The sequence below is a fragment of the Lactuca sativa genome, chromosome 9 (assembly GCF_002870075.4).
Source record: "Lactuca sativa cultivar Salinas chromosome 9, Lsat_Salinas_v11, whole genome shotgun sequence".
Taxonomy (NCBI): Eukaryota; Viridiplantae; Streptophyta; class Magnoliopsida; order Asterales; family Asteraceae; genus Lactuca; species Lactuca sativa.
In genome coordinates, this window is record NC_056631.2 from 134,119,660 (window position 1) to 134,147,493 (window position 27,834).

General features: G+C 37.9%; 1 protein-coding gene across 1 annotated transcript; it reads left to right on the forward strand.

The window, feature by feature from the left end:
* The first annotated feature begins 9,540 nt into the window (after positions 1 to 9,540).
* On the forward strand, positions 9,541 to 21,427 carry LOC128129116 (uncharacterized). The gene is made up of 8 exons (XM_052767795.1): positions 9,541 to 9,759; positions 9,843 to 9,911; positions 9,954 to 10,058; positions 10,212 to 11,167; positions 16,707 to 17,742; positions 20,093 to 20,278; positions 20,397 to 20,414; positions 21,341 to 21,427. Exons 1-8 carry the CDS (start codon positions 9,541 to 9,543, stop codon positions 21,425 to 21,427), a joined length of 2,676 nt encoding a protein of 891 aa, XP_052623755.1.
* The last annotated feature ends 6,407 nt before the right edge of the window (positions 21,428 to 27,834 follow it).

Sequence of the window (27,834 nt, forward strand, 5' to 3'; positions counted from 1 at the left end):
TATAGGAGTATTTTAGTCTAGATACATAACTTATGTGATAACTTAACAGAACCTTGCGGATAGGTCTATAATCTTACAGGGTATATTCATAAAGTTTTATATATTATCAAGAACTTATAGACATAGAATCTGTGACCGACGCTTCGCTATCCATTCCTTTTAAGGAAGTAATGTTGAGGTGGGATCAATTATTCGATGGTCTATTTGATCTTCAATTATATACAATACAAACCGGTGTACCTTGTACAATTATAGAAGGATTCCGTAAGGATCACCCCATAAAGTTACCTTAAAGCTCATAGATTCTTTAGTCACTTTCATTCTCGCACAACAAGCCCAGATAAACGTAACCACTTCCTCATAGTAGACAACAGAAGAGTTCAGGAGGAACGAGGACAAGTTCATGAGAAGTTTTTCAAGGAAAGATCAGCCGAAGTAACCAAAACGTCTTACGCGTCACACTAATAAATATTAACTAGGTTAATTTATCGAGCAAGTGGAAACATTGCTCACATTACATGTGTTAGAATTATTTTCTTACATGCAACTGGTAACAGTTATTCAGGAAACAGATATTCATTCGAGGACAATTATTTCAAATTCATAGAGTTTATTTGGTATAGACTCATTTATGAATTGTTCCTAGAACCCTGTGGAAGTCAGGACCCGATACATCCAGAACTAGGATAACCTTGTCTTTTCAGCTTTCGGCTTGTGTCCGTTGCTATAGACTTATTTCATCTCATCTTTGTTTTCTTTTAGCAAAGATGCCTCCTCGCAGATCACCCAGACACGCCACTCCAATAACTCCAATACCTTCTCCACAAATCGATGTAGCAACTTTGAACGTTGCAGTGGCTGAGGCTATGGCAACAGCCATGGTACAATATCACCCCATCAGTACAGGTGGAGGCAAAACGCCTACTGATTCTACTCAAGGTGAGGTCCCTGTGCGCCAAACAGAGTTCTCCTACAAGGACTTCACCAGATGCCAACCATTTTCCTTTAAAGGGACTGAAGGAGTCATTGCCCTCCTGCAATGGTTCGAGAAAACAGAGTTGGTCTTCGAAATCTGTTTTTGCCCCGAAGGAAGCAAAGTGAAGTTTGCTGCCTGCACCTTCGACGACAAGGCCCTAACATGGTGGACTAGCCATGTTAAGTCACTGACCCTATCAGTGGCAAACTCTATAGGTTGGGAAAGCCTAAAAGAGTTAATGCGGAAAGAATATTGCCTGTTAGGCGAGATTCAAAAACTGGAACAAGAGCTGTGGGATCTCACTATGGTCGGCTCAGACATAGTGACCTACACGGACCGGTTCAGCGAACTAGAAGCTCTATGCCCCGAGATGATTACCTCGGAGAGCAAGAAGATAGAAAGATACATTTGGGGTCTGACTGCTCCAACCCAAGGAAATATGTTATCTTCTAACCCAGCCACGTTCGATAGTGCTAAATGCTTGGCTCAGTGACTCATCGATCATGGAGTCCGCCACAACGTAAAAGTCCCTATTCCCGAGTCATCGAGGGAAGAGGACTATAATCAGAAGTCGGGGAACAAGATGAAGAAGAAGCAAACAACACAAGACACCCCGCAAGAGCAACAAGCGAGTACTATGTACGCCGCAACGACGCCTACTGTTTCAACACCTACCAGTCGTTATGCTGGAAACCTTCCGAAGTGTGGGAAATGCAACTTTCACCACACAGGAGTGTGCCGGGAAATGCAGTGTCTGAACTGCCACAGAATAGGACACACAGTCCATTACTGCAGGGCACCGGCTCAATCGATCTCCCAAGTCCTCGGAGCTGAAGTAGACCAAGCCTGTTATGGATGTGGTGAGACTGGACACAATCAGAGGGACTGCCCGATAATCAAGAACTCAGGCACAGATGGACGTATTCTGATGATCACCGCTGGAGAATCTACCCCGGAGTCGTCGACGAGTAGTGGTTCGTTTTCAAAATAGTATTTACTTTTAAAATTAATTTATATTCATATAAGACTAAAATTTGGGGCTGACACTTAAAAGTAACTATAACAAGTCACATGTTGAAATAGGTCGTAATATTCAAGAGAACTAAAAGATCCCTTAGAGAAGCTATTATGACTCACCATATACATCAGGGTTGTGCGCAACTGAGATATTGCAGACTTAGAGTGAGTGACTCCACTTAGGTCCCCTTTCCTTAATTGGTTGAGGATTTGAGGCAGAGATGCTCAGTCGACTGCCTTGCTCATCTTAAGTATTCACAACTAGTATATGACGGGTGATGGTAATGGTACCATGGGGGATCAAGGTATAAAAGTAACCCTTCAATAAGTAAAGCACTTTTATTTGTATATATGCGCACATAGCGGTACGATATATAGGAGTGTTAATTTTCAAAATAGAAAACAGGAAACTCGAGAACAGTTACAAGGAGTACATTGTTTAACATAATAGGAGTACAGTACCAAGCATACCAGGGATACATCGTCGTTTATCAGACGTTTCTTTCATTTGACCAAAACTTTGTTCGGTATAGAGTTCGTTGTTTTCATTCGTCATGAGTTGGCATGGTCCTCGCCATACTAAGTTCATATGTTTCTATCCCTTCGATCGGCAAGTTCTCGAAACTTTCATCATTCGTATCGAAAGTCCGACCTGAATCAAAAATTTTATCTTTCGCAATTCTAAACCCCCAAAGTACTCGTGCGAAGAGTACTTTGTCCTTTGAAGCCTTATCGTCAGACGTCCGCAGACCGTCACGAAATACCACTCGTCCAGCAGACCAAGTTCTAGCACAGAGGCTAAGGACGAACACAACCCGCCTATTATTATTTAGTGTATATGCAAGGGTGGTATATGAGTATGATTACGCAGATCTAGTATGTGTGTTTCTGCCCTATCTCATGTTCTCCGTTGAGTTGTGGACCTAAGGCAGAGTCGTACATCCGACAGTCCTACTAATTCTAACTATATACGGCTTGTATACACGGAGTAATGATAGATGGACCAAGTATGAATCCTATCAAGAACACCAGGGCAAAGTTGCCAGGTCTACGAGTGGGTATTCCTCCAAACAGAAGAGCTCAACCCCAGTAGTAACATTAAGAGAGCTAATTTCGGGACAAACATTCTAACGGGGGGATGATGTGACAACCCAAGAGTTTCCATTCTGTAAAACCATCCATAGCAAGCGAAGTCAAATCCGTTCTGCTAACTTTCAAACTTTTGGGATAAGTTAGAGCATTTCAGGATTTACACTTAAGAAGATATCAGGAGAGAGGTTGCACTAGAGTATTGTGCAACTCTGTTTGTTTTCAAAGCTCATTGATATTAGAATTCAATGCCTGAATAAAATATTTTCTGCCAAAAACCCCAGGAGTATATATGGTTCTTAGCCATTTTGGATTCATTAGTTGCATTTCCAGCTAGAGAAAAGCCGATTTCTCTCTCAAGGATCTTCGCCCGATCACCTCGGATTGTAAGTATTTCAATCTAGAGTGTATACGAGTGTGTTATATGCCTTAGTAACATGAAAATCAAGCCAAAACACCAAGGAAATGGTGTTCACGGCCCAAGATCTTCTTGGACCGTGAACACTAAATTTAAGGGCCAAAGTGTGCCCAATGTCCCTCCAAGCCTTGGAACTAAACCTAGAAACTACCATGACATGTTTAGACCACAAAATCATTTAGAAACAAAGGCTAGAAGTGAGTTCACGGCCATGGAAGTTCTTAGGCCGTGAACTCCATTTTATGGTGCCAAAATGCTATAAAAGCCTTCCTTAAGCCAAGAGACTAACATAGCACTTTACCTTGATATGTCTAGGACCCAAAACAATCAAAATACCAACACCCGTAGGTGTTTACGGCCGCAAGCAAATGACCAAATGGTTCATGGGCCGTAAACTCAAGTTAGGGGTGTTTTGATGCCACAAACACTTCCTAAGGCTTAGGCTTGAATTTAGGATGCTTCCTTATGACATTTAGGACCCTCATAAACATAAATGGCCATGAGTTTACGGTAGTAAACTCATTTGGTCCGTGAACTCCTCAAAAACTCCAAAGAAAGTGGTTTTCTTCATCCTAGGTTGGAGCTAATGTCCCCAAATCATTCCCTAGCCTTCAAACTTGCATTCCCACATGTGTAGCCATGAGTTTACGGCCGTAAACTCCCTTGGGCCATGAAATCATGGTAGTAAACTCATATGAGTGCCTTTATACCTTCTTATGTTGAATCACATGTGATTCCAACACTTGGTCAAGGTGTTTCCTAGTCCCGGAAGGTGTTTCCTTTCATATAGTTGTTGTAAAATATATATTCATGTCAATATGTGCCCTTAAAGCATAACTTAGTAGGGAAAGGAGTCATTTTAGTAACAATCCAAGCAGAGCATTAGTAAACTATTATAGGTATAGTTTAGGAGAATGCTATTCATTACTTCTAGTACAATGAAGCACACAAAGAGTCAACATCAGAATAGAACAAACAGTGAAGAGAATAAAACAATACCAGAACAGAACATAACAAACAAGTTAGGTTGCTATAGCATGATAACACACTGACAGATCTAATTATACCAATGAATCATTAACGCATCAGTGATAGTTATATTGGGTATACATGATCATATAACTTTAATGTGAATTCCACGGCTTGCATGGATTTGTTGGGGCCGCGTTTGGGCTCCCTCAATCTCTTTACATTGAGAGCATTTAGTAAGGGATTCTAGCTTTCACATTATGACCGTAACAAAAACAAATATGTTTTTAGGTTAATAGTGCAACCGCATGTCATTATAAACGACATCTGTGTACTTACTTCCCCCATTACTTTCGTAAAGTGTCGGTAACACTTGAAAGTTGATCTATTTTCTAGTCAAGATAGTTATAAACCAGGGAGAATATACTTTACATTTGACAAAGGAACAGTCAGGTTTAACTCAGATCAGAAGATGCCTTGGTAGAAGGCTACGATTAAAGGTTAGGATTATAGTGCTAGCTTTATGATTCCTTAATGTATACACTATAGAATACTTATATGCCAATAGATTCCGACAGCTAATAGGATGTGTGCCTTCGCTTCATTTCCTGTTCTCGTTTGATGTGGTCTTGAACCGAGTTCCCCCAATCTATTATCTACCCGAATATATATATATATATATATATATATATATATATATATATATATATATATATATATATATATATATATATATATATATATTTATGCTTAGTATACATTAAGTCATCATAAGGGTACCAAGTATGGATCAGGTTATAGGACACAGAGTTGAAGCACAGTTTTTCTAGTACAAAACTTACTTATCAAAGACATTATTTTTGGTAGACAAAACTAGAGATTTCCTAGAAAAGGGCTTAATCCATTTTATTAAGCCAGTACAGTTGTAGAGACTTTAAGTGAGTTAACTCTATAATACCTTCGTTTATACACCATGTTTATATATAGAACTAACATTTGATAGATAGTTAAATGTGTGTTTTCCCCCGACGTCCTGTTCCCGTTGGATGTGGGCTTAGGGCAGATTCCCCCAATTAACTATCTACCCGATATCAATATATATATAGCAGTATAAACAAAGCTAATATAAAAGTAATAACCGTAGTCAATATTTTACTATAAGAAAAGTAGGTTTTCTTACAAGAACTCTCCATTAGATATAAAGGAACCATTACAAATAACTCCATGAGTAACAAGTGAATACACCAAGGTTATATATGACAACGATCTAACAACCAATGGAATGTGTGCTATCCGCCTTACTTGTTGTTCCCCGTTGGGTTGTGAGTTTAGGGCAGATGCGCACAAGCGATTGTTTATTTACTCTAAGTATATATAAGTTGTACCCACTTAGTACGCATAGAAAGGCTTGTAGTGTCATTTTACTTAACTTCCATTAAAGTAGGATGTATAGGATTTTCTAGAGGAACAGGCGATCATTTCAAAACAGAACTTACAGCTTACATCACTTGTGCTTATACATTTTCAACCACATTTATACAGCTTACTCACATCACTAAAATCTTATGAACTCACCAGCTTTATTGCTAATCAACTCTTTCAAATAACTTGTATTCTCAGGAGACTATTAGACAGGTGCTCGTGCTGGGACTTCAGAAGATGGAGCATTATAGCCTCAAGTCTTGTTTTGTTATTTATTTATGACTTCTATGTTTTGTGAACACATACATTGTAAAAACTTTCTTTCTAAATGAAACGGTTGTTCATTACTTGCTTACCATATACATATCTCGTGATACTTGACATGACGTCCTCCACCCCCGAACGTTTCCGCCGTTCCGGTTTTGGGGTGTGACAGAACTCAATAGATAAACAATGCTCATCAAAGCTTTGCTAAATTGCAAAGACTTCCAATGTGGAACCCAAGAATAAAAAAAAAGCTCATCAAAGATTTGCTAAATTGCTTAGACTTTATGGAACTCAAGAATCAAACATTGCTCATCAAAGCTTTGCTTAAAATGCGTAGACTTCTAATGTGGAACTCAAGAATTAAACGATGCTCATCAAAGCCTTGCTAAATTGCATAGACTTCTATTGTGGAACTCAAGTATTAAACTATGCTCATCAAAACTTTTCTAAGTTACATAGACTTCTATTGCGGAACTCAAGAATTAAACAATCCTCGTCAAAGCTTTGCTTAAACTGCATAGAATTCAATTGTGGAACTGAAGAATAAAACAATGCTCATCAATGCTTTGCTATATTGCATAGACTTCCAATGCGGAAACCAAGAATGAAAGAATGCTCATCAAAGCTTTGCTAAATTGCATAGAATTCTATTGTGGAACTCAAGAATCAAACAATACTTATCAAAGCTTTGCTTAAATTGCATAGAATTCTATTGTGGAACTCAAGAATCAAACAATGCTTATCAAAGCTTTGCCTAAATTGCATAGACTTCTATTATGGAACTCAAGAATTAAACGATGTTGATCAAAGCTTTACTAAACTGCATAAACTTCTAATGAGGAACTCAAGAATGAAACAATGCTAAGAATTAAACAATGCTGAGGAACTCAAGAATAAAGAAATGCAAACTTTTTCGCTTTCTCTCTCTTCTTTCTCTCTCTTCCCCTGATTCTCTCTAACGGTGGTGCGATCTAGTTTTCGATTCATCGGTGCTACTTTTCCGACGTATTTCATTTAATTGGTGAAGCAATTTCTCTTCTATTTCCGTTGTCCTAATGGGTGCATCATCCAAAGCGGATCAATTGAAGGAAGTGAAAGCTAAACCTCCGGATAAAAGTGCTACTGTCGGGTATGTTAGGACTAAAGTGGAAGTGAATGAGTTAGTTCCTCCTGGGGTTATTGATCAATCTTCAACTACGATCTATAAAGCTCGTCGTAAGCCAAGTGTGTCTGGAGCTGTTGCTTCAGGGATTGGTAAAGCTGAATGGAAAATGGAGGGAAAAGCTTTCAGAGTTAAGAACAGAACTCGAAAGTTGGTGGATGGGTTATCGCCGATGGATGCTGAGGATTACGGCAATGAAGAAGGTTATGAAGAGGTATCGGAAGATGATTTGGAATCTGTATCAGCCTGGGATTCGGATTCTAACATTTCTATTCTTGGATCTGATTGTAAGGTGAAGGGATTGAAGTATGGGGGTTCTGGGGAGATGAAAAATGATGGATCTCAAGTTGTGTCTATTCCTTCAGGTAACACTGCTAATTTGATGAAAAATTGGGATGGGTCGAAATTGAGTAATGATTTACAGGATCCTAATTTGGAATTGAAGAATGTTACCAGTGAAATGATTAGGGTGAATCCTAACATTGCGGTGATTGATGTCAATAAACATGATAGTTCTAAGTTGGTTGGAAATGAAGTTGTGAAGTCTAGAGCTGATGGGGATAAGATTGTTATCAGTAATGAAGAATTTATTCCGGGGATTGGCTTTCAATTTCTTAGTGATCTGAAGGTGGAGAAGTCTATGGGGAAGGATTTAGACAGTGAGAAGAATCAGGAAATGGATGTTGATATGTCAAATTTGAAAAAGCAAGTCAATGAGAAGGAAAGTAATACTGATGATGATGGTTCTTCTGAAGAGGAGGGAGAAGATGATTCTAGTGAGGATGAAACTAGTGTTGATGAGGAAATTGAAATGGAAGAAGAGGCTAATGCTAAGATAAATATTGAAACTAGTTGCAAGATGAAGTCTGGTACTGTTATCAATAGCATTAATATGCTTCCCTCTATTTTGGGGGATGCTAATAATTGCAAAAAGGTGGAAGGTGAAATGCAGGGGAATTTGTTGAATTCTTATGCTGGTGTGCTAAAGGGTAATAGACATAAAGGTAAGATTGATGTTAGATTCATTCCAGGGGAAAATGGTGAAGATGATGGACCTGTAATTATACCAATTGAGAATTTGAAGAATGCGAGTGTTCCATATACTAATACTCTATATGGATATATGATTGATAAGAAGCTGGCGTTTCCTGTGATTCAGAAAGAAGTTAGAAGGTTGTGGAAGAATGTGGGTCTGGAAGAGGTATTCATGAACAACAAAGGGTTTTTCTTTTTTAAATTCAGTGATGAGCAGGGGATGTTATCTATTTTGGAGGGCAGTCCATGGTTATTGTTTAATAATATGCCATTATTTCTTCAAAGGTGGAGACCAGGATTGACATTAACTAAGAATAAGCATGATAAAATTCCGGTGTGGATTAAAATTTTTGATTTGCCGTTGGAAGTATGGAGTGGTGAAAATTTATGTATAATTGCTAGCAAGATAGGGATTCCATTGGCTTTTGACTCTTTTACGAAGGAAATGTGTTTGGAACATAAAGGTAGGAATGCTTATGCTATAATTCTTGTTGAAATGGCAGCTGAGAAGGAATGGAGAAAGAAAATAGATATTTCTACATGGGATTTTGTTTCTAATTCTGCTGTGATTCAAAGTTTTGATGTTGAATATGCTTGGATTCCTTCTAGATGTAATCATTGTAAAGTTTATGGGCATATGGATAAAGTTTGTGCTGCAGCTATGAATGTTGAGAAAGTGGTTAAGAATGGGGATGAGAGAAACATAAAGAACAATAAAGGGAAGGAAGTGGTTAATGGGGATGGATTTACAGAAGTCAGTTATAAGAAGGTGATAGGTAGCAATAACGGTGAAGGCACTAGTATGGCTCAGGAGGGTTATATTCAATCGTATAATCAAAGGAATAATGGGAAGAATGGGAATTGGAACAAGGGTAATAATTCAAAAGGCAATAATGGGTATAGAGGTGGTAATGGTAAAGGGCAGAATCGGAATTGGAACAATAAAGGGATAAGTCATTGGAATTTAGAAAAGAACAGAAATTATGAGAAGTTTGCTAATAGGCAGAATTTGATTGGTAGTCGGGGTTAAAGGAGAATAAAATGCAGGAGTATGTTATTAAAAAGGATAATAAAAGGGAGGAGGGTAATAAAAGTCTGGTAAGTGTGACAAACACAGGTGATGGCTTTAGTAATAAAAACAGATTTTAAATTTTGGGAGAGATTGAAGAGGAAGTTTTGGATAAAATGGAAGAGGATGCTAAGGGTGAGAAGATGGTTATCCATCAGATAAAAGATTGTGGTGGTTCTGCTGTGGGTGCTAATGAAATTTTGAATAATAAAATGCTTCCATCTATTAAGGGAGAGGGGGAGAAAAAAGGAAATGAAAGTAATAAAATGAAGAAAGGCAGGATGGAACTGGAAAACAATAACAACAAGATGGGGATTTCTCCGGCATTTGAGGAGGTAAATGCCAAAAACTCTATTATTTCCCAATGATGTCTATAGGTGCTTGGAATGTTAGGGGTTTGAATAAATCTGTTAAGCAGAAGGAGGTTATTGATGTTATTAGGAGTAATAACCTTGGTATTTGTGCTGTGGTGGAATCTCATGTCAAGGTCTTAAATCTTAAAAATGTTTGTGTTAAGACTTTTGGGCAGTGGGATTGGGTTTCTAATAATACTAGCTGTGAGGCTGGTACTAGAATTATAGTGGGGTGGAATCCTAGACTTTTTGATGTGATGATGATTTCTCAATCCAAGCAGGTTATCCACTGTTATGTTAAATCTTGTGATTCTGATGTTGGCATGTATTTGTCTTTTATTTTGCTGCTTCGAATTATCTTGAAAAAAGATTGCTTTGGGATAATTTGAAGAAACATAACTTGGTTGTTAAGAAGGAAGCTTGGGGTTTATTAGGTGATTTTAAAACCATCGGAGTATTCTGAAGGCTGTTCTAAAACCCCCAAAGGAGTTGAAGATTTTGTTGATTGTTTAAGTTTTATTGAAGTGGAGGACCTGAATTCTTATGGGTTTCAGTTTACATGGAACAAAACCCCTGTTGGGAATAAGAGTCTTTTGAAGAAGTTTGATAGAGTTATGGTCAATTTGAAATTTATTTCGGATCACCCTTTAGCCCATGCTGTTTTTAAACCATATAGAAATTCGGATCATTGTCCAGCTATTTTAAATTTACCAGTTGATAAAGTGAAATGGAAGCCTTCCTTTAGATTTGCTAATTTTATTGCTGAGAAGGAGGAGTTTTTACCTTTGGTTAAGGAAGTTTGGGATATTAATATTGATGGTTTCTTTATGTTTAAAGTGAGTCAAAAGTTGAAGATTCTCAAAAAATATTATAGGGAGCTATGTAATAAGCATTGGGGTGCTGGGAAAAGAATTCAGCAGTTAAGAAAAGAGTTGGAATGTAAACAACATGAAATTGATAGTAACCCTTTTGATTGCAAGATTAGGGAAGAGCATGCTAATATTCTCTTTGATTTTAATGTTGCTTGTAATGATGAAGAAAAACTTCTTGCTCAACGTGCTAAGATTAAATGGTTACATGAAGGGGACAATAATTCTAAGTTTTTTCATAGAATTGTGAAGATCAGGGGTAATATTAATCGTATTCAGATGGTTCTGGATGAAGATGGCAGAAAGGTTTGTGGGAAGGCTATGAAAGATAAGTTTGTTTCTCATTTTAATAAGTTTTTGGGTTGTAAAGAAGTTACTGTGCTATCGGGATTAAATGATGATTTTTTTCATAAAAAATTGGATAGTAGGGTGGCTGTTAATATGATTAGAGTGGTTACTGATGAAGAAATCAAAGCTGCGATGTTTGATATATATGACAATCGTGCCCCTGGCCCTGATGGGTATTCTTCAAAAAAATTTAAAAGTTCTTGGAACATAGTTGGTCCGGAGGTGTGTAAGGCTGTAAGGGAATTCTTTTGGTCTGGAAAATTGTTGAAGGGGATCAATGCTACGAGAATAGTTCTGGTTCCTAAAGTTGTCACACCCCAAAACCGGAACAGCGGAAACGTTCTGGGGTGGATGACGTCATGTCAAGTATCACAACACATGCATTATAGTAATCAAAGTACAACAAAACATTGCATTAATAGTAATAGTTTTACATGATTTACATTACAATACAACAAAGTAATACAAGTAATAGAATAAATACGGCGTGGTACTAAGCTATCTTCATCAACAACTCCTGGGATGTACTTGTCTAATGTTAACCTGAGAATACAAGTTATTTGAAAAGCGAGTATCAGCATTTTTACAAATGCTGGTGAGTTCATAAGCATTTAGTGACGTTTTTATTCAAATAACTTTAATAAAAGTAGTAGTTTAAGAGATTACAGTGTATTAGAGTTCTTTCTAGAAAATCCTATATTTTCTTTAATAAAAGCAGCCTTCTACCAAGACTGGACAGAGTTATGTGGTAAAAAGTAGTTTTCCGTTAATCGCCATCATTATCAAAATACGGAATTTGATTATTAAAGAAAGCAAGAGAAGTCAGGGAAATACATATGCCTCAGCAGTGAGGACTGCTGACTAAGGCAAAGGAATCATAGACTCCAGGAGAGTATCGAACGAACGACACGCCTGGTTCAGTCAAACAAAAGAAGACACAGACCCCAGAAGGTACCAAATGAAAGGTACAGCTGGTAAGGTCTAAAACAGTGAATACAGACCGCAGACAGTATCAAATGAAAGATACATCTTGCAAGGTCAAAACAGAGAATACAGACCACAGACAATATCAAATGAAAGATACATCTTGCAAGGTCAAAACAGAGAATACAGACCCCAGATGGTATCAAATGAAAGATACATCTTACAAGGTCAAAACAGAGAATACAGACCGCAGACAGTATCAAATGAAAGATACATCTTGCAAGGTCAAAACAGTGTGACTCTGAAAATGAGTTACCAGCATATAGTGTAAATTGCCGGTGAAATACCGTTACCTTAAGACCATGAATTATAAGGTAACCCGAGATACTCGTAACCATACTAACCAACACTAGAGTACCAGACGCCCTACAAGCATCTAGAGAATATGACATTTGTCACCCCTTGGCTTGGTAGGCCGTTGTAACGACCAGAATTTCAAAACAATTAAAACTTTTCAAAAATCACCCATTTTAATAACGTTGTTACAAAAAGGTTTTCAATACATTATTTAACAGAGTATTTCCCAGGTCCATTTCATAAAACACCAACGCGAGGAACGGTACGATCATGCCTTTGCCTTGCCACAGTCTCCTGAGAACCTGAAAACATAAAACCACAACTGTAAGCCTGAAAGCTTAGTGAGATACCCCCAAAAATACCAACCACATATACGCCCTTCCAGGCCACGACCTTCCGGTCCAAAACATATTGCCTTCCAGCCCATAACATACTGCCTTCCGGCCCATAACATATCGCCTTCCGGCCCTTAACATAAAATGCCCACATAACATAACGGATCATAGAACAGCCATACATACCGGGTCAAACCCTAGACCAAGCAACCGTGCACATAACATATAATCATATAACAGTTCACAGTCAGCAAATCGATCAACAGATCACATAGCATATCATTACCCTAACCAAGATACCAGCCTAGCCGATCACTAGCAATACTTCACCCTACGTCTCAACCAAAATACTACTTACGCACATACGCCTTTCCAAGCCATGACCTTCCGGTCCACATAATATATAATGCCTTCCGGCCCATATCATAATGCCTTCCGGCCCATATCAAGCAATACCATAACAGACAACTATCCGGATTTCCATCCGATAAAGGGTCGGCCTTGGTGCCGTAGACCCTGTCGATATAGTGAGGATAACTCACCTCGAAACTGCCGACTGAACAGATAACTCAAGCTGCTCCGATCACTGATACGATCTCCACCACTGAACAGCCACCAATGCACTAAACTCAAAACCATAAACAATAATTACCAAAATACCCCTGGAAACCACTAGTTAACCCTTGGTCAAAGACAAGGTCAAAGTCAACCCCTGACTGACCCTACTCGCCGAGTCAACCCGATGACTCGCCGAGTCCCCGCACTCAGAACTTCCTTCAACTCGCGACCTAACTCGCCGAGTCCATCCATGGACTCGCCGAGTCCAACAACTCAGGGTCCACTCGTCCACAACTCACCGAGGCATCCCTTGACTCGCCGGTTCTCGACTCAACCAGGAAATATTGGGACTCTTCGACAAGACTCGCTGAGCCCAAGAACAGACTCGCCGAGTCTAAGGCTATCTTCAACCTGCTCGTCGAGTTGTTCATACAACTCGCCGAGTCCAAGGCCATCTTCATCCGACTCGCCGAGTTGTTCTTCCAACTCGTCGAGTCCCAGCTCATCTTCAAGCAACTCGTCGAGTTCACCCATGTGACTCGCCGAGTACCACCGATCTGAATCCATACAGAAGCATTCCAGACCATGCAATTGATCCAAAACATAGATCTAGCCTCCTACAACTCATCCATCACGTAAAGTGGCAAACTTTACGTGAATCCAAAGAGATCTAGGCCTTATTCACTTTATAGCTAGGGTTTGGGACATGATGGCTTCACTAAGCACCCAAACACAGGAACTTTAATGCACTCTGGGCCTTTAATATTCCAGATCTAAGGTAGCAACCTCAGATCTAACCTCCAAACTCTAAAACATACCAAGATATACTCCCCACAAACCCCAAAATGAAGAGTCCATATGATTGATAGCTCAAGAACGAGATATTACCTCCAAAAGAATGCCCCAACTGCACTGAAACTCGAATCCAAGCAAAGCCCTTTGATCCAAGCCTCTTCTCCTTCAAGATTTCTTCAACAAACACCTCCCCAAGCTCCAAATACACTCTAATCTTCTTCAATCACGCTTTCTAGGGTTTCTGGACTTCAAGGGGGATCAAAGAGGTTGGGGAGAGGATATAATGTTCTTTAAATAGGGCTCATTCCCCGGATTTAGGGTTTTCTCCACTCAGCACCTACTCGCCGAGTCCATCTTTGGACTCGCCGAGTAGGCCACTTGACTCGCGGCCAAAGTCGCGACCTTACTCGCCGAGTCCATCCATGGACTCGCCGAGTTGCCCTTCAAAATTTACACTTTTAGTCCTTCAACTCTACTCTTGCTATTCCGGGATGTTACAATTCTCCCCCACTTAAATTAGGCTTTGCCCTCGAAGCCTACAGCAACTCAACTCCAAGGATACTCCCACAACGCTCCACCTGGCCTTAACCGGACCAGGTCCCTCAAGGCATACTTATCGAAACTCGAACACACTTTCCCCTCCTTCACAGTGTCCTGACCACCGTCTCGAACTGGGCACCGACTGTACCCCCTGATCATCACTCTCAATAACCGCGAATTACCCAAGATGCAACTCTGCTCTAAATCTCAACAATCACTCGACCCATAAGGGTTAGAAAACCATGAACCATCGGAGTTTTAAATAAGTAAAAGTGAAGGAAATGCATTATCAAGTAGGAGTTTTAAATAAGTAAAAGTGAAGCAGCAGTAACTAACAAGTAAAAGTATACGTCGTGAAAGGGAGCTTCGATGAAAACCTTGGAAAAACCTTTATACTCAGGGAAAATCACATTTGGTATTCTTTGGTAAAAATAAGTTTGATAAACTTTATTAATCCTTGGAACCTTTATAAACCAGTTAAAAATGAATTTAGATAAAACAGTATAAGTAAGAGTTTTGAAACAAATGAAAACCTTTTTGAAACCATCATAGTATCCTACTCGGTAAAACCGTGTACAGTGTGGTAAAATCTTGTGCATGCGAGTTATCAATCACATATGATTGACATGATAACTGGCATGTTTAACTTGTATCCCCACTATAAAACGTGTAAAAAACATTTAAAAGGTTCATTCAGGGGTATGAACTCACCTGGTGTAAGTGGATCCGACAAAGGCGCCTGTTGAGTGCTCGGTGTCAAGTAAAGACTTGGACACACTTAGTGACATATTTAACATATAATAACATATGTTCACATACAATTAGTACATTTAATACTAATTAAACAAGTATACGCACCCAAAAGAGCGGAAAACACTTTGGTTAAGTGTTTGGGGTGTCCCGGGTAACATTTAAGGGCTCGAATGGCTTAGGGAATGGAGTTTACTCTTGAAGAGTAAACTCACCTTATGGTGTTTACGGCCCAGGGACAACTCCCCATGAGTTTACGGCCGTAAACTCATGGTGAGGGGTTCTAGGGTGTTTTAAGGCTTCAACTTGCTTGCAGAATTATTCTAGGTCCAAATCTAAATGGTATGAGAGAGCTTAGGGTCTTTAAGGGCATCATTGGGGAGTTTACAGCCCATGAACCACCCCTAAGGGAGTTCACGGCCGTGAACTCTTATTTCTTGAGTTTATTGAAGTTTCAATCCCCTAATACCCTCCTAGTAATTTATAATGAAGCATGAAGCCATTTGGGGGAATTAAAACTATCATTTTAGTATGTTTAGGGGTGTTTACGGCCTTGACATGTGTCTAGGCCGTAAACTCCTTTTAATCCCTTAAATCCTTGTGTTTGAATGATCTAAACCCGTAATAGCAAGCCCCTAATTCATGTATTAAGCCTAAGGGTGGTTTGGGAGTGTGTTTGGGGCATTTTGACAAAGTTTAGAGGTGTTTACGGCCTAAGCATGTGCTTGGGCCGTAAACTCCCTTTTAAGCTCTAAAACCTTGTGTTTTGATGTTTAAACACTCCTAGGCTAAATCCCCAATTAGTTTCCAAGCTTAAGGATGAGTTTAAAGGCAAGTTCGACATCATTTTAGGGGTTTACGGCCCTAGAGTGTTCTTGGGCCGTAAACTCCTTACTCCTTGCCTTCTTGGACAATTTTTGGGGTAATACTACAGCTAGTAATGTTTAGAACAAACTAGGGTTAGTGGACTTACGATTTGGAAGCGTTTGGTTGCGGATCCGGGTCGAAAACGAGCCTAGAGAGAGAGAGTATAGAGAGAGAGGGTGGAAAATGCTCAAATGGAGTTTACTCCCCCTTATATATGGGTGGGAGTTGGAGCTCAGTGATATTCTACCCGATACTGTCGTTTAACGGGGCTTTTGGTCGCACCCGATTTAGTGGTCGTAATAATAAAATTAACTTTTCCAACTAAATGGAAATGTGTATTATGAGTTTTTATTTCTCTTATCACGACTTAACGACATAAATAAATGAAATATTTATTAAATTGGCGACCTCTAATTAACGGAACTTTTTACAAAAATGGAATATTCCGTTAACGGTAACGGGGAAATGTAACGGAATAAACTTGGGTTGTCACAAAAGTGGAGGTTCCGAGGAAAGTTTCTGATTTTAGGCCTATAGCTTGTTGTAATACTTTTTATAAGTGTATCAGTAAGATTATAGTGAACAGGATCAGAAATTGTTTGGGTGATATTGTTAGCAAAAATCAGTCAGCTTTCATTCCTGGTAGATCTATTTTGGACAATATTCTCCTTGCTCAGGAGCTGATGGTGGGGTACAAAAAAAAGAAGGGAGCTCCTAAATACACCATAAAGATTGATATACAAAAGGCATATGATACGGTGGATTGGAGTTTTCTTAATAGAATTTTGCAGGGATTTGGGTTTCATCCAGTTATGGTTCAGTGGATTATGGCTTGTGTTTCTTCTCCGTGGTTCATGCTTAATTTTAATTGTGAAGATCATGGGTATTTTGAAGGAAAGAGAGGTCTTAGGCAGGGAGATCCTTTATCTCCTTACCTATTTACTATAGTTATGGAGGTGTTTAATATCATTCTTGGTAAGCTTATTGATGAATCCCAGAATTTTAAGTTCCATAGTAAGTGTATGGCCCTCAATATTTCCCATTTATGCTTTCCTGATGATCTGTTGGTTTTCTCTTATGGTAATGGGAATTCGGTTAGAATTATAAGGGATGCCCTTGATGAATTCAAAAAGGTTTCAGGGTTGAAGGTGAGTATGGAAAAAAGTCAGATTTATTTCAGTTGTGTTAAGCCAAATATGAGAAGGATTATCTTGGGTATCCTTCCTTTTGATGTTGGGAGATTTCCGTTTAAATATTTGGGCGTGCCTATGTGTGTCACTAAGCTGTTTGAAAGAGATTGTAAAAAGTTGATTGAAAAGATTAAGATGAGAATTTTCAATTGGAAAAGTAAGACATTATCGTTTGCTGGCAGGTTGCAAATCATTAACTCTGTCTTAACATCCATTCATGTTTATTGGGCTTCGATCTTTAAAATACCCATTGCTACTATTAATGATATTGAAAAGATGTGCAGAAGTTTCTTATGGGCTAATGGTGAGATAGTCAAAGGGAAAGCTAAAGTCAAGTGGCATGATATTTGCAAGCCTAAGGAGTATGGTGGTCTGGGAATCAAGAATTTAAGGAGATGGAATGATGCTTTACTTGCTAAACATATTTGGAATGTGATTAATAACAAAAATTCTGTGACAACCCGAAACTTCTAACCCATGTAATTGATCTAGCACTAAAACTTGAGTTCATTGTCTTTTATTAAATCTCGTGGTTTCATTGAGTGCTCTAGACTTAGTATAATCTAAGATATGAGTCTTAGGAAGGGTTGGAGAGTGTTTAGTATCACAATATCGGGCCAAACTCACTAAATAAGGTGTGTGCGGCCACACACCCAACCGCAAACACCCTCAACCTCACACCCAATTCAATTTATGGATGGATACCCCCTTCATTCATTCATTTAGATGTTCTCTTCCCTCTCTGTACTTTCTCTCTCTAAATCATCAACCAAGAACACTTGGAAAGCTTCATAATCGTGATCTACTCCATCTTCAAGCTAAGTATAGTGGTAAACACTTGGATCCCAAGCTTAAAACTCATTATGTTCATCATATTCATCATCCCATGAAGGTGTACGGCCGCACACCTTCATATGGGGGCAACACACATTCAAAACTCCCAAGTATGAAGAGCATACACTTCAAAAATCAACATATGGACTCAAATGAGGAGTGTACGGCCGCACACACCCTCTGTACGGCCGCACACTCTTATGTGCTGCCTCACATACACTCCTGGCCGCACTCCCCAGCCGCACACTCACTTTCAAGACCATACACCCACTCTAGTGCCCATACTTGGCCCTAAACTTGCATAAATCATTAAGTTTGGACCATAGGACACTTATTCTTAGAAATTCCAAGCCCTAAGGATTGTTTTCCCATCATGTTTAGTCATGAAACACCTTAGTTCTAACTCATTTATATGTCGTCACATGAAAAATAGGGACCATAGGAGTTCAGGGCATCCGTTGACACTCGAACTCTACATTAAGCGGTGAGTTCATACCCCTACTCTTTTTCACTGTTTTCACTATTTTCAGGGGGAATACAAGCAAAGTACAAGGGATTACTTGTACTCAGAACTTGTTTTCATGTGTGTGTTTCACATTTTATATGTTTTTAACACTGATTGTTACAACTGATAAACGTTTGAACATGCAGAACACGTAAACATATATTTATGAAATGGATTTTAAACTATTATGTTTTATATATTTCACAAATGGTTTTCCACATTTTATCAGTTAAAAACATGACATTAGAACCTTTGAACATAAAACTCTATACACTGTTTTGTCCTCGGTAACACTCCACAGAGATACGCGAGTGGAGGACTGTCGTATTATTACTAGTAAATTTGTTGGTCCTATATGATTGGAGACACGTCCTCGATGAACACTCCACAGAGATACGCGAGTGGAGGACTACACCCGTAACCAGAATCTCTTGGATAGGGAGCGTGACTTGAGTGTATAGATCTATACGGGGCTGACTACCCCACACCTGGCTGCTAGCTACAGCCGAACCGAAAAGGTTCAAGGGTGACGAAAGTCATAAGGTGATGTGGACTACTTATTGCCACATCTAGTCTATTGTATGGTTATGGAACTCGCAATTAGGATAACAGAGAATTACCTAATAGTAATAATGTATAACGTGATACATTTCACAAGATAACCAGGTTTACGTAAACATCTGTCACATTGGTAACCAACATTCAAGAAAGTATGGGACTTTCGTGGGGAAGCATTGTACATAACTAGAAAAGTGTAACAAACCAGATAACTTTACATTTCATAATGGTAAACATGTTTTTCAGTATACATCTTTCACAATCTGGTAATCAACATTCAGGAAAGTGTGGGACTTTCCTGGGAATACATTTGTATATTACCAAAACAGTATAACAAAACAGATAACCTAACTATACATTTCCACAGAATACACGTGTTTTCGGTGTACAACTTTACTTCACATGTCGAGAAACAATAACCAACCTTTTTAAGAAAATATGGGATTTTCTTGGTGTGTGTAACATTTTCAGAAACGGAAAGGAAACTTGTACATTTTTCCACAAAACAAAACCGCTTATGAACTCACCAGCATTATGCTGATTTTCAAACCGCTTGTATTCTCAGGTCAGCGTTAGACAGGTACCCGAAGATTCCTTTTTGCAAAGACGGTGCACATAGAAGGCTTGTCTCGTTTTGTTTATATATATACTATGCATCACAACTGTACAACTTACTTTTGAAACAAATGTAAACTTATCTATATGTAATGTAATGGTTGTTTTACTTTACTTACTATGTGCATTGGATTTGATACTCAACGTGGAGTCAACCCCGAAAATGTTTCTGCCTTCGGTTTTTGGGGTGTAACAAATTCTCTGTGGGTGCAGTGGGTGAGAATCAATTATATAGGTAGCAAAATTTTTTGGGATATTTTGCAAAAAAAGAGTATGAGCTGGACGTGGAAGAGGTTTTTGGAGATAAGGAAAATTGTTAGGCCTCATATTGTTTCGTGTGTGGGAAATGGGAGGAACACATCTCTATGGCATGATTGGTGGCACCCAATTGGTATTCTAGGTACTATTTTATCTAGAAGAGATTGGGTTAGCAATGGGCTTAGTGATTCATCTTTGGTCAGTGATGTTCTTGATTTTGATACTTATTCCTTGCCGGTTGAATGGGTTAATAAATTCCCTGGATTGAAAGAAGCACCCATGTTTTGTATTGATTTTAATATGAGTGATGTTGCAGGTTGGAGGGATAAGAAGGGTATATGTAAAAAAATTTCATGTAAACAGGTGTGGAGGGATATAAATAACTTTGGAAATAAAGTTCCTTGGCATGATATTGTTTGGTGTGGCAATTGCATCCCTCGTAATTCATTTATTTTGTGGATGGCTATTTTGAATAGATTGAAAACACACGATCGGGTTAGAGGATGGGAAGTGGCCGGTAATTTACTGTGTCCGTTCTGTAAAATTGAGCCTGATTCTTATAATCATTTGTTCTATGTTTGTGATTATACCAACAAAATTTGGAGGTATTTCTGCAATAAGGTGGGTATTAAATTGTTGATGGATGAATGGAATGATTTGATTTTAAAGTTATGCAGCTTGCTTAATTTGAAGTCTGTTGAGAATTTGATTATTAATTGTATGTTTGCTAGCTGTGTTGCTCATATTTGGAGGGAGAGAAACTCTAGAAGTAATTCGGTTGAGGGGTGATAGCTAGTATTGAAAATGAGATTCGGTTAAAGCTGTTGGGTTTTAGGAAAAGGGCTAAAATGGTCAATAATAAGATTTATTAGACCTGGGGTATTTCGGGAATGGAGAAAGTTAAGTAATGGTTGTCAATTTCTGGTTTGCCAAAATGGTGATTGATGGTTTTTGGTTTTGGGATTGGCAGTGGGGGAAGTTTAAAGTGGGTGATCCTCTTGTTGGAATTTGGTGGGGGTGTTTTTAGAATAAGTGCTTATACAAAGGAATTGACGGAATATGTTACTGGTTGGAGAATTTATTCTCAAATCATGTAACTTGTACCTATGGGATTTTCTGTTTGGATATGATCATAATTGAGAATACCCAAAGAGAGAATCCTAGACATGTGATTGATGCCATGTCTAGTATGAAACTTAATCTGTCTTACTGGTGGTTTGGTGTTATTTTGTTGTGTTTCGTTTTGTGTTTATGGTGCAGAATGGAGTGGCAATGGATGGTGTTGGGCAAGAGCTGCAAGAAGTTGAAGGATCCCTTGTTGAAGACTATGAGGAGGAAGGAGAATAGGAAGAGGGACAGAAGATTCAGGAAGGGCATTTCTGAGGGGTTTTTTTGTTATTTCTTTTTTGAGATGTTTATCTGTGTTATCTTTTATTGGTTTTACTTTGTGTATTGTGTTATGTAGGTTACGGGTTTGAGGGGATTTTTCTTAAAGGTTAGCTTATGGACTGAGGGTTTTGTTTAAAGGCCTCACCCCTTGCTTTGGATATTATGTTTCTTGGAGTTTTGGGTGGTGCAAGGGGGTGAAGTTACCTTTTTCCCTCTTTCAATAAGTCTTTGGGCTACCTTTAAGGATTTTAGGGTTTATTGGGTTTTTGGGTGTTTATTTCTAGTTATTAGAAAGTGGTTTGGTAGTTGGTTATGGATAGGTTGGTTAATATTGTATTTTGTTTGACTTTTTGATGTTGTATTCTTTTATTCTTTTTAATAAAGTTTGCTGAGCTTTGGCTCTTTCAAAAAAAAAAGAATGAAACAATGCTCATCAAAGCTTTGCTTAAAGTGCATAGACTTCTATTGTGGAACTCAAGAATAAGACAATGCTCATAAAACCTTTGCTAAATTACGACAAATACTTCTATTTTGGAACTCTAGAATTAAACAATGATAATCAAAGCTTTGATAAATTGCATAGACTTCTAATGTGGAACTCAAGAATGAAACAATGCTCATCAAAGCTTTGTTTAAATTGCATACACTTTTATTGTGGAACTCAAGAATTAAACAATGCTCATCAAAGCTTTGCTAAATTGCAAAGACTCACCAGCTTTATGCTGATTTTCAAACCGCTTGTATTCTCAGGTCCGCATTAGACAGGTACCCGGCGATCTCTTTTGGCAAAGACAGACTGCGTAGAAGACTCGTCTCATTTTGTTCATATATACTATGTATCACATGTATAACTTTACTTTTGAAACAAATGTAAACTTTTCTATATGTAATGTAATGGTTGTTTTACTTTACTTACAATGTGCATTGGATTTGATACTCAACGTGGAGTCAACCCCGAAAATGTTTCCGCCTTCGGTTTTCGGGGTGTGACAGATTGGTATTAGAGGCCTTGTTTATAGTGAATGAAGTATACCAAACCTTACATGGTATAAAACTATAAACATTAAGGGGACTAAGTGCTCTAAACTAAAAGTATCCTTCAAAATATAACTATTTTCAAAAGTATATAAGTATACCAAACCGTCGAGATCCGTAACTACAAGTAGAAAAAAACATAAGTAAATGGGTGTCGTACGTTGCGGTTAAACCTGGGCAGTTATGTAGTCGTGTCTAGGATCAATATAGCCTGGCCAACTATATTCATTCGAGACACGGCCAACATGTTCTTGGGAGTGACTGTGGTATGCGGCATGCCTAAAACTTACCCTAATACCACAAACATCGAGCCAGTGTCGTAACGAATCATGAAATACTATGGGAGTATTTCTCGAGCTAATCCTTGGTAGAAATCCTCGTTCATGCATTGTTCTTTTATCATTCCCTTAGAGATAATTTTCTTGCCTTGATAACTCTTTCCTGCTTTATCGCTTATTCAACATATATCTGTCATATCTCTTGGTTCAATCTAGAGGACTTATCATCCTCTCTCTCTTGATCTTATTAGATCAAGATGCCTCCAAGAAAGAGACCTAGCTCCAAGACCAACAACCCTCCACCACCACCTCCTCCCCAAATTGATCCTGTAGTATTCCAGGTAGCTGTTATAGCCACAGTGGCAGCTGCCCTGTCTCAACGGAACTCTGGCAGTTCCGGTAGTTCGGGAGGTGGTACCGAAACCCAAAATCAAGAAAGCAGTCAGGGACACCGAAAAGAGGGTTCCTATAAAGATTTCATGAATGCGAAACCCACGTCCTTTGATGGCACTGGAGGTGTCATTTCCCTCACCCGATGGTTCGAGAAGATCGAATCTGTCTTTGAAATTTGCGCATGCTCAGAATCTGACAAGGTAAAGTTTGCCGCCTGCACCTTTATCGACAAAGCCCTTACTAGGTGGAACGGCCAAGTCAAATCCCTAACCTTACCTGTAGCCAACGCCATGGGTTGGGAAGCCATGAAGGAACTTCTACTGGCTGAGTACAGCCCTCGGGGCGAAATGCAGAAGTTAGAACACGAACTCTAGAATTAAACAATGATAATCAAAGCTGTGATAAATTGCATAGATTTCTAATGTGGAACTCAAGAATGAAACAATGCTCATCAAAGCTTTGCTTAAGTTGCATAGACTTTTATTGTAGAACTCAAGAATTAAACAATGCTCATTAAAGCTTTGCTAAATTACGAAGACTACTTCTATTCTGGAACTCAATAATTAAACTATACTCATCAAAGCTTTGGTAAATTGCATAGACTTCTAATGTGGAACTCAAGAATGAAACAATGCTCATCAAAGCTTTGCTTAAATTGCATGCACTTCTATTATGGATCTAACATTTTAAACAATAATCATCAATGTTGTGCAAAATTGCATATACTTCCAATATGGAACCCAAGAATGAAACAATGCTGATCAAAGCTTTGCTAAATTGCGTAGACTTCTATTGTGGAACTCAAGAATAAAACAATGATCGTCAAAGATTTGGTTAAATTGCGTAGACTTCTATTGTGGAACTCAAGAATTAAACGATGCTCATCAAAGCTTTGCTAAATTGCATAGACTTCTATTGTTGAACTCAAGTATTAAACAATGCTCATCAAAGCTTTGCTAAGTTACATAGACTTCTATTATGGAGCTCAATAATTAAACAATCCTCAACAAAGTTTTGGTTAAATTGCAAAGAATTCTGTGGTGGAACTCAAGAATTAAACAATGCTCATCAAAGCTTTGTTTAAATTGCATAGACTTGTATTGTAGAACTCAAGAATTAAACAGTGTTCATCAAAGCTTTGTTAAATTGAATAGACTTCTATTGTGGAACTTAAAAATTAAACGATGCTCATCAAAGCTTTGCTAAACTGCATAGACTTCTGTTGTGGAACTCAAGTATGAAACAATGCTCATCAAAGCTTTGCTAAGTTACATATACTTCTATTGTGGAGCTCAAGATTTAAACAATCCTCATCAAAGCTTTGCTTAAATTGCATGGAGTTCTATTGTGGAACTCAAGAGATAAACAATGCTCATCAAAGCTTTGTTAAATTGCAAAGACTACTTCTATTGAGGAATTCATTAAACAATGCTCATCAATGCTTTGCTAAATTGCACAGACTTCCAATGTTGAACCCAAGAATAAAAAAAATGCTCATCAAAGATTTGCTAAATTGCTTAGACTTTGTGGAACTCAAGAATCAAACAATGCTCATCAAAGCTTTGCTTAAAATGGTTAGACTTCTAATGTGGAACTCAAGAATTAAACGATGCTCATCAAAGCCTTGCTAAATTGCATAGACTTCTATTGTGGAACTCAAGTATTAAACAATGCTCATCAAAACTTTTCTAAGTTACTTAGCCCTCTATTGCAGAACTCAAGAATTAAACAATCCTCATCAAAGCTTTGCTTAAACTACATAGAATTCAATTGTGGAACTCAAGAATAAAACAATGCTCATCAATGCTTTGCTAAATTGTGTAGACATCAAAGCTCATCAAAGCTATGCTAAATTGCGTAGAATTCTATTGTTGAACTCAAGAATCAAACAATACTCATCAAAGCTTTGCTTAAATTGCATAGAATTCTATTGAGGAACTCAAGAATGAAACAATGCTCATCAAAGCTTTGCCTAAATTGAATAGACTTTTATTATGGAACTCAAGAATTAAACGAGGTTGATCAAAGCTTTTACTAAAGTACATAAACTTCTAATGAGAAACTCAAGAATGAAACAATGCTCATCAAAGCTTTACTTAAATTGCATAGACTTCTATTATGGAACTCAAGAACTAAACGAGGTTGATCAAAGCTTTACTAAAGTACATAAACTTCTAATGAGAAACTCAAGAATGAAACAATGCTCATCAAAGCTTTGCTTAAATTGCATAGACTTCTATTGTGGAACTCAAGAATAAGACAATGCTCATAAAACCTTTGCTAAATTACGACAACTACTTATATTTTGGAAATCTAGAATTATACAATGATAATCAAAGCTTTGTTAAATTGCATAGACTTCTAATGTGGAACTCAAGAATGAAACAATGCTTATCAAAGCTTTGCTTAAATTGCATAGACTTTTATTGTGGAACTCAAGAATTAAACAATGCTCATCAAAGCCTTGCTAAATTGCGAAGACTACTTCTATTATGGAACTCAATAATTAAACTATACTCATCAAAGCTTTACTAAATTGCATAGAGTTCTAGTGTGGAACTCAAGAATGAAACAATGCTCATCAAAGCTTTGCTTAAATTGCATGCACTTCTATTGTGGAACTAACATTTTAACAATAATCATCAATGCTTTGCAAAATTGCTTAGAATTCCAATATGGAACTCAAGAATGAAACAATGCTCATCAAAGCATTGCTAAATTGCGTAGAATTCTATTGTGGAACTCAAGAATAAAACAATGATCATAAAAGATTTGGTTAAATTGCATAGACTTCTATTGTGGAACTCAAGAATTAAACAATGCTCATCAAAGCTTTGCTAAATTGCATAGACTTCTATTGTTGAACTCAAGTATTAAACAATGCTCATCAAAGATTTGCTAAGTTACATAGACTTCTATTATGGAACTCAATAATTAAACAATCCTCAACAAAGTTTTGGTTAAATTGCATAGAATTCTGTGGTGGAACTCAAGAATTAAACAATGCTCATCATAGCTTTGCTTAAATTGCATAGACTTGTATTGTAGAACTCAAGAATTAAACAGTGCTCATCAAAGCTTTGTTAAATTGAATAGATTTCTATTGTGGAACTTCAAAATTAAACGATGCTCATCAAAGCTTTGCTAAATTGCATAGACCTTTATTGTAGAACTCAAGTATGAAACAATGCTCATCAAAGCTTTGCTAAGTTACATATACTTCTATTGTGGAACTCAAGATTTAAACAATCCTCATCAAAGCTTTGCTTAAATTGCATGGAATTCTATTGTGGAACTCAAGAGATAAACAATGCTCATCAAAGCTTTGCTAAATTGCAAAGACTACTTCTATTGAGGAATTCATTAAACAATGCTCATCAATGCTTTGCTAAATTTCCCAGACTTCCAATGTGGAACCCAAGAATAAAAAAATGCTCATCAAAGATTTGCTAAATTGCTTAGACTTTGTGGAACTCAAGAATCAAAAAATGCTCATCAAATCTTTGCTTAAAATGCATAGACTTCTAATGTGGAACTCAAGAATTAAACGATGCTCATCGAAGCCTTGCTAAATTGCATAGACTTCTATTGTGGAACTCAAGTATTAAACAATTGTCACACCCCAGAACCATTAACGGCGGAAACGTTCTGGGGCGGAGGATGTCATGTACAGTATCACAACAACGAAAAGTAGTAAACAAGCAACAACATCATCCATTGCATTAATAATATAATTTTAATACAAGTGTGTTCTGTCAAATTATGATAAACACTAAAGCATAAATGAAAATGAAAGATGAGTCTTGAACGAGCACCATCTTCTCTAAACCTTGCATCGGTACATGTCTATTGTTGACCTGAGGATACAAGTTATTTCGAAAGAGAGTATCAGCTTAAAACTGGTGAGATCATAAGTATTTTAGTGTCTTAATTTGTATGTAAGTATTTGTATGTATATGAACTGTAAGTATGAAAACGTTTTGAACATCCTAGAAAACCATATGTTTCCTACTAAAAGTATCCTTCTACCAAGGCATCTATTATCTGTGTGAGTGTCTCTTGTAAGAGTGTGTATTTTCCCAAAGCCGACTATCATTATCCAAAATATAGCTCCTACATTACCGCGCATCGTGTGAATGTTCACGAAGTGAATGTAATGGGAAAAATGAAATAGTACTATGGTGTAGTATCTAAACTACAACCGTACTAACTTCCTTAATTCTATTGTAATCTAGTAAGTACTGTAGTATTTGTAATAAGTGACTACATTCGTACTAATTTTGCCTTATTTGAGGGATAACGCATAATGTGATGGCTAGATCCCAGGCTAGACGCTCCCCTGTCAAAGAGATTTTGGGACCCATACACGACCCCTGCATCTTTGCAAGCCACGAACATCCACACTACTACGATCATGTATACCCAATATAACTATCACAATGCGTTGTGATTCATTGGTATAGTTTAGATCCTGAACTTGTTCCATGCTATAGCACCTAGTGATGTCTGTCCTATTATCGTATATGTAAACGCACTCATGTAAACGTATCTATGTAAACATGCTCATATAAGCGTAATCATGTAAAGGTAACCATGTAAACGTAATCATTTAAACATATCTATGTAAAAGTATAGTAATGTACTGTGCGTACTAGCTGT

What these genes read in the sequence shown, in the direction of transcription:
- LOC128129116 (XM_052767795.1), top strand. Translation starts at nt 9,541, where the DNA reads ATGGAAGAGGATGCTAAGGGTGAGAAGATGGTTATCCATCAGATAAAA. An exon ending in CGTGCCCCTGGCCCTGATGG is followed by an intron (nt 11,168 to 16,706) that starts GTATTCTTCAAA and finishes TATAGTGAACAG; the next exon opens with GATCAGAAATTGTTTGGGTG. An exon ending in TTGCTAAACATATTTGGAAT is followed by an intron (nt 17,743 to 20,092) that starts GTGATTAATAAC and finishes TTGCAAAAAAAG; the next exon opens with AGTATGAGCTGGACGTGGAA.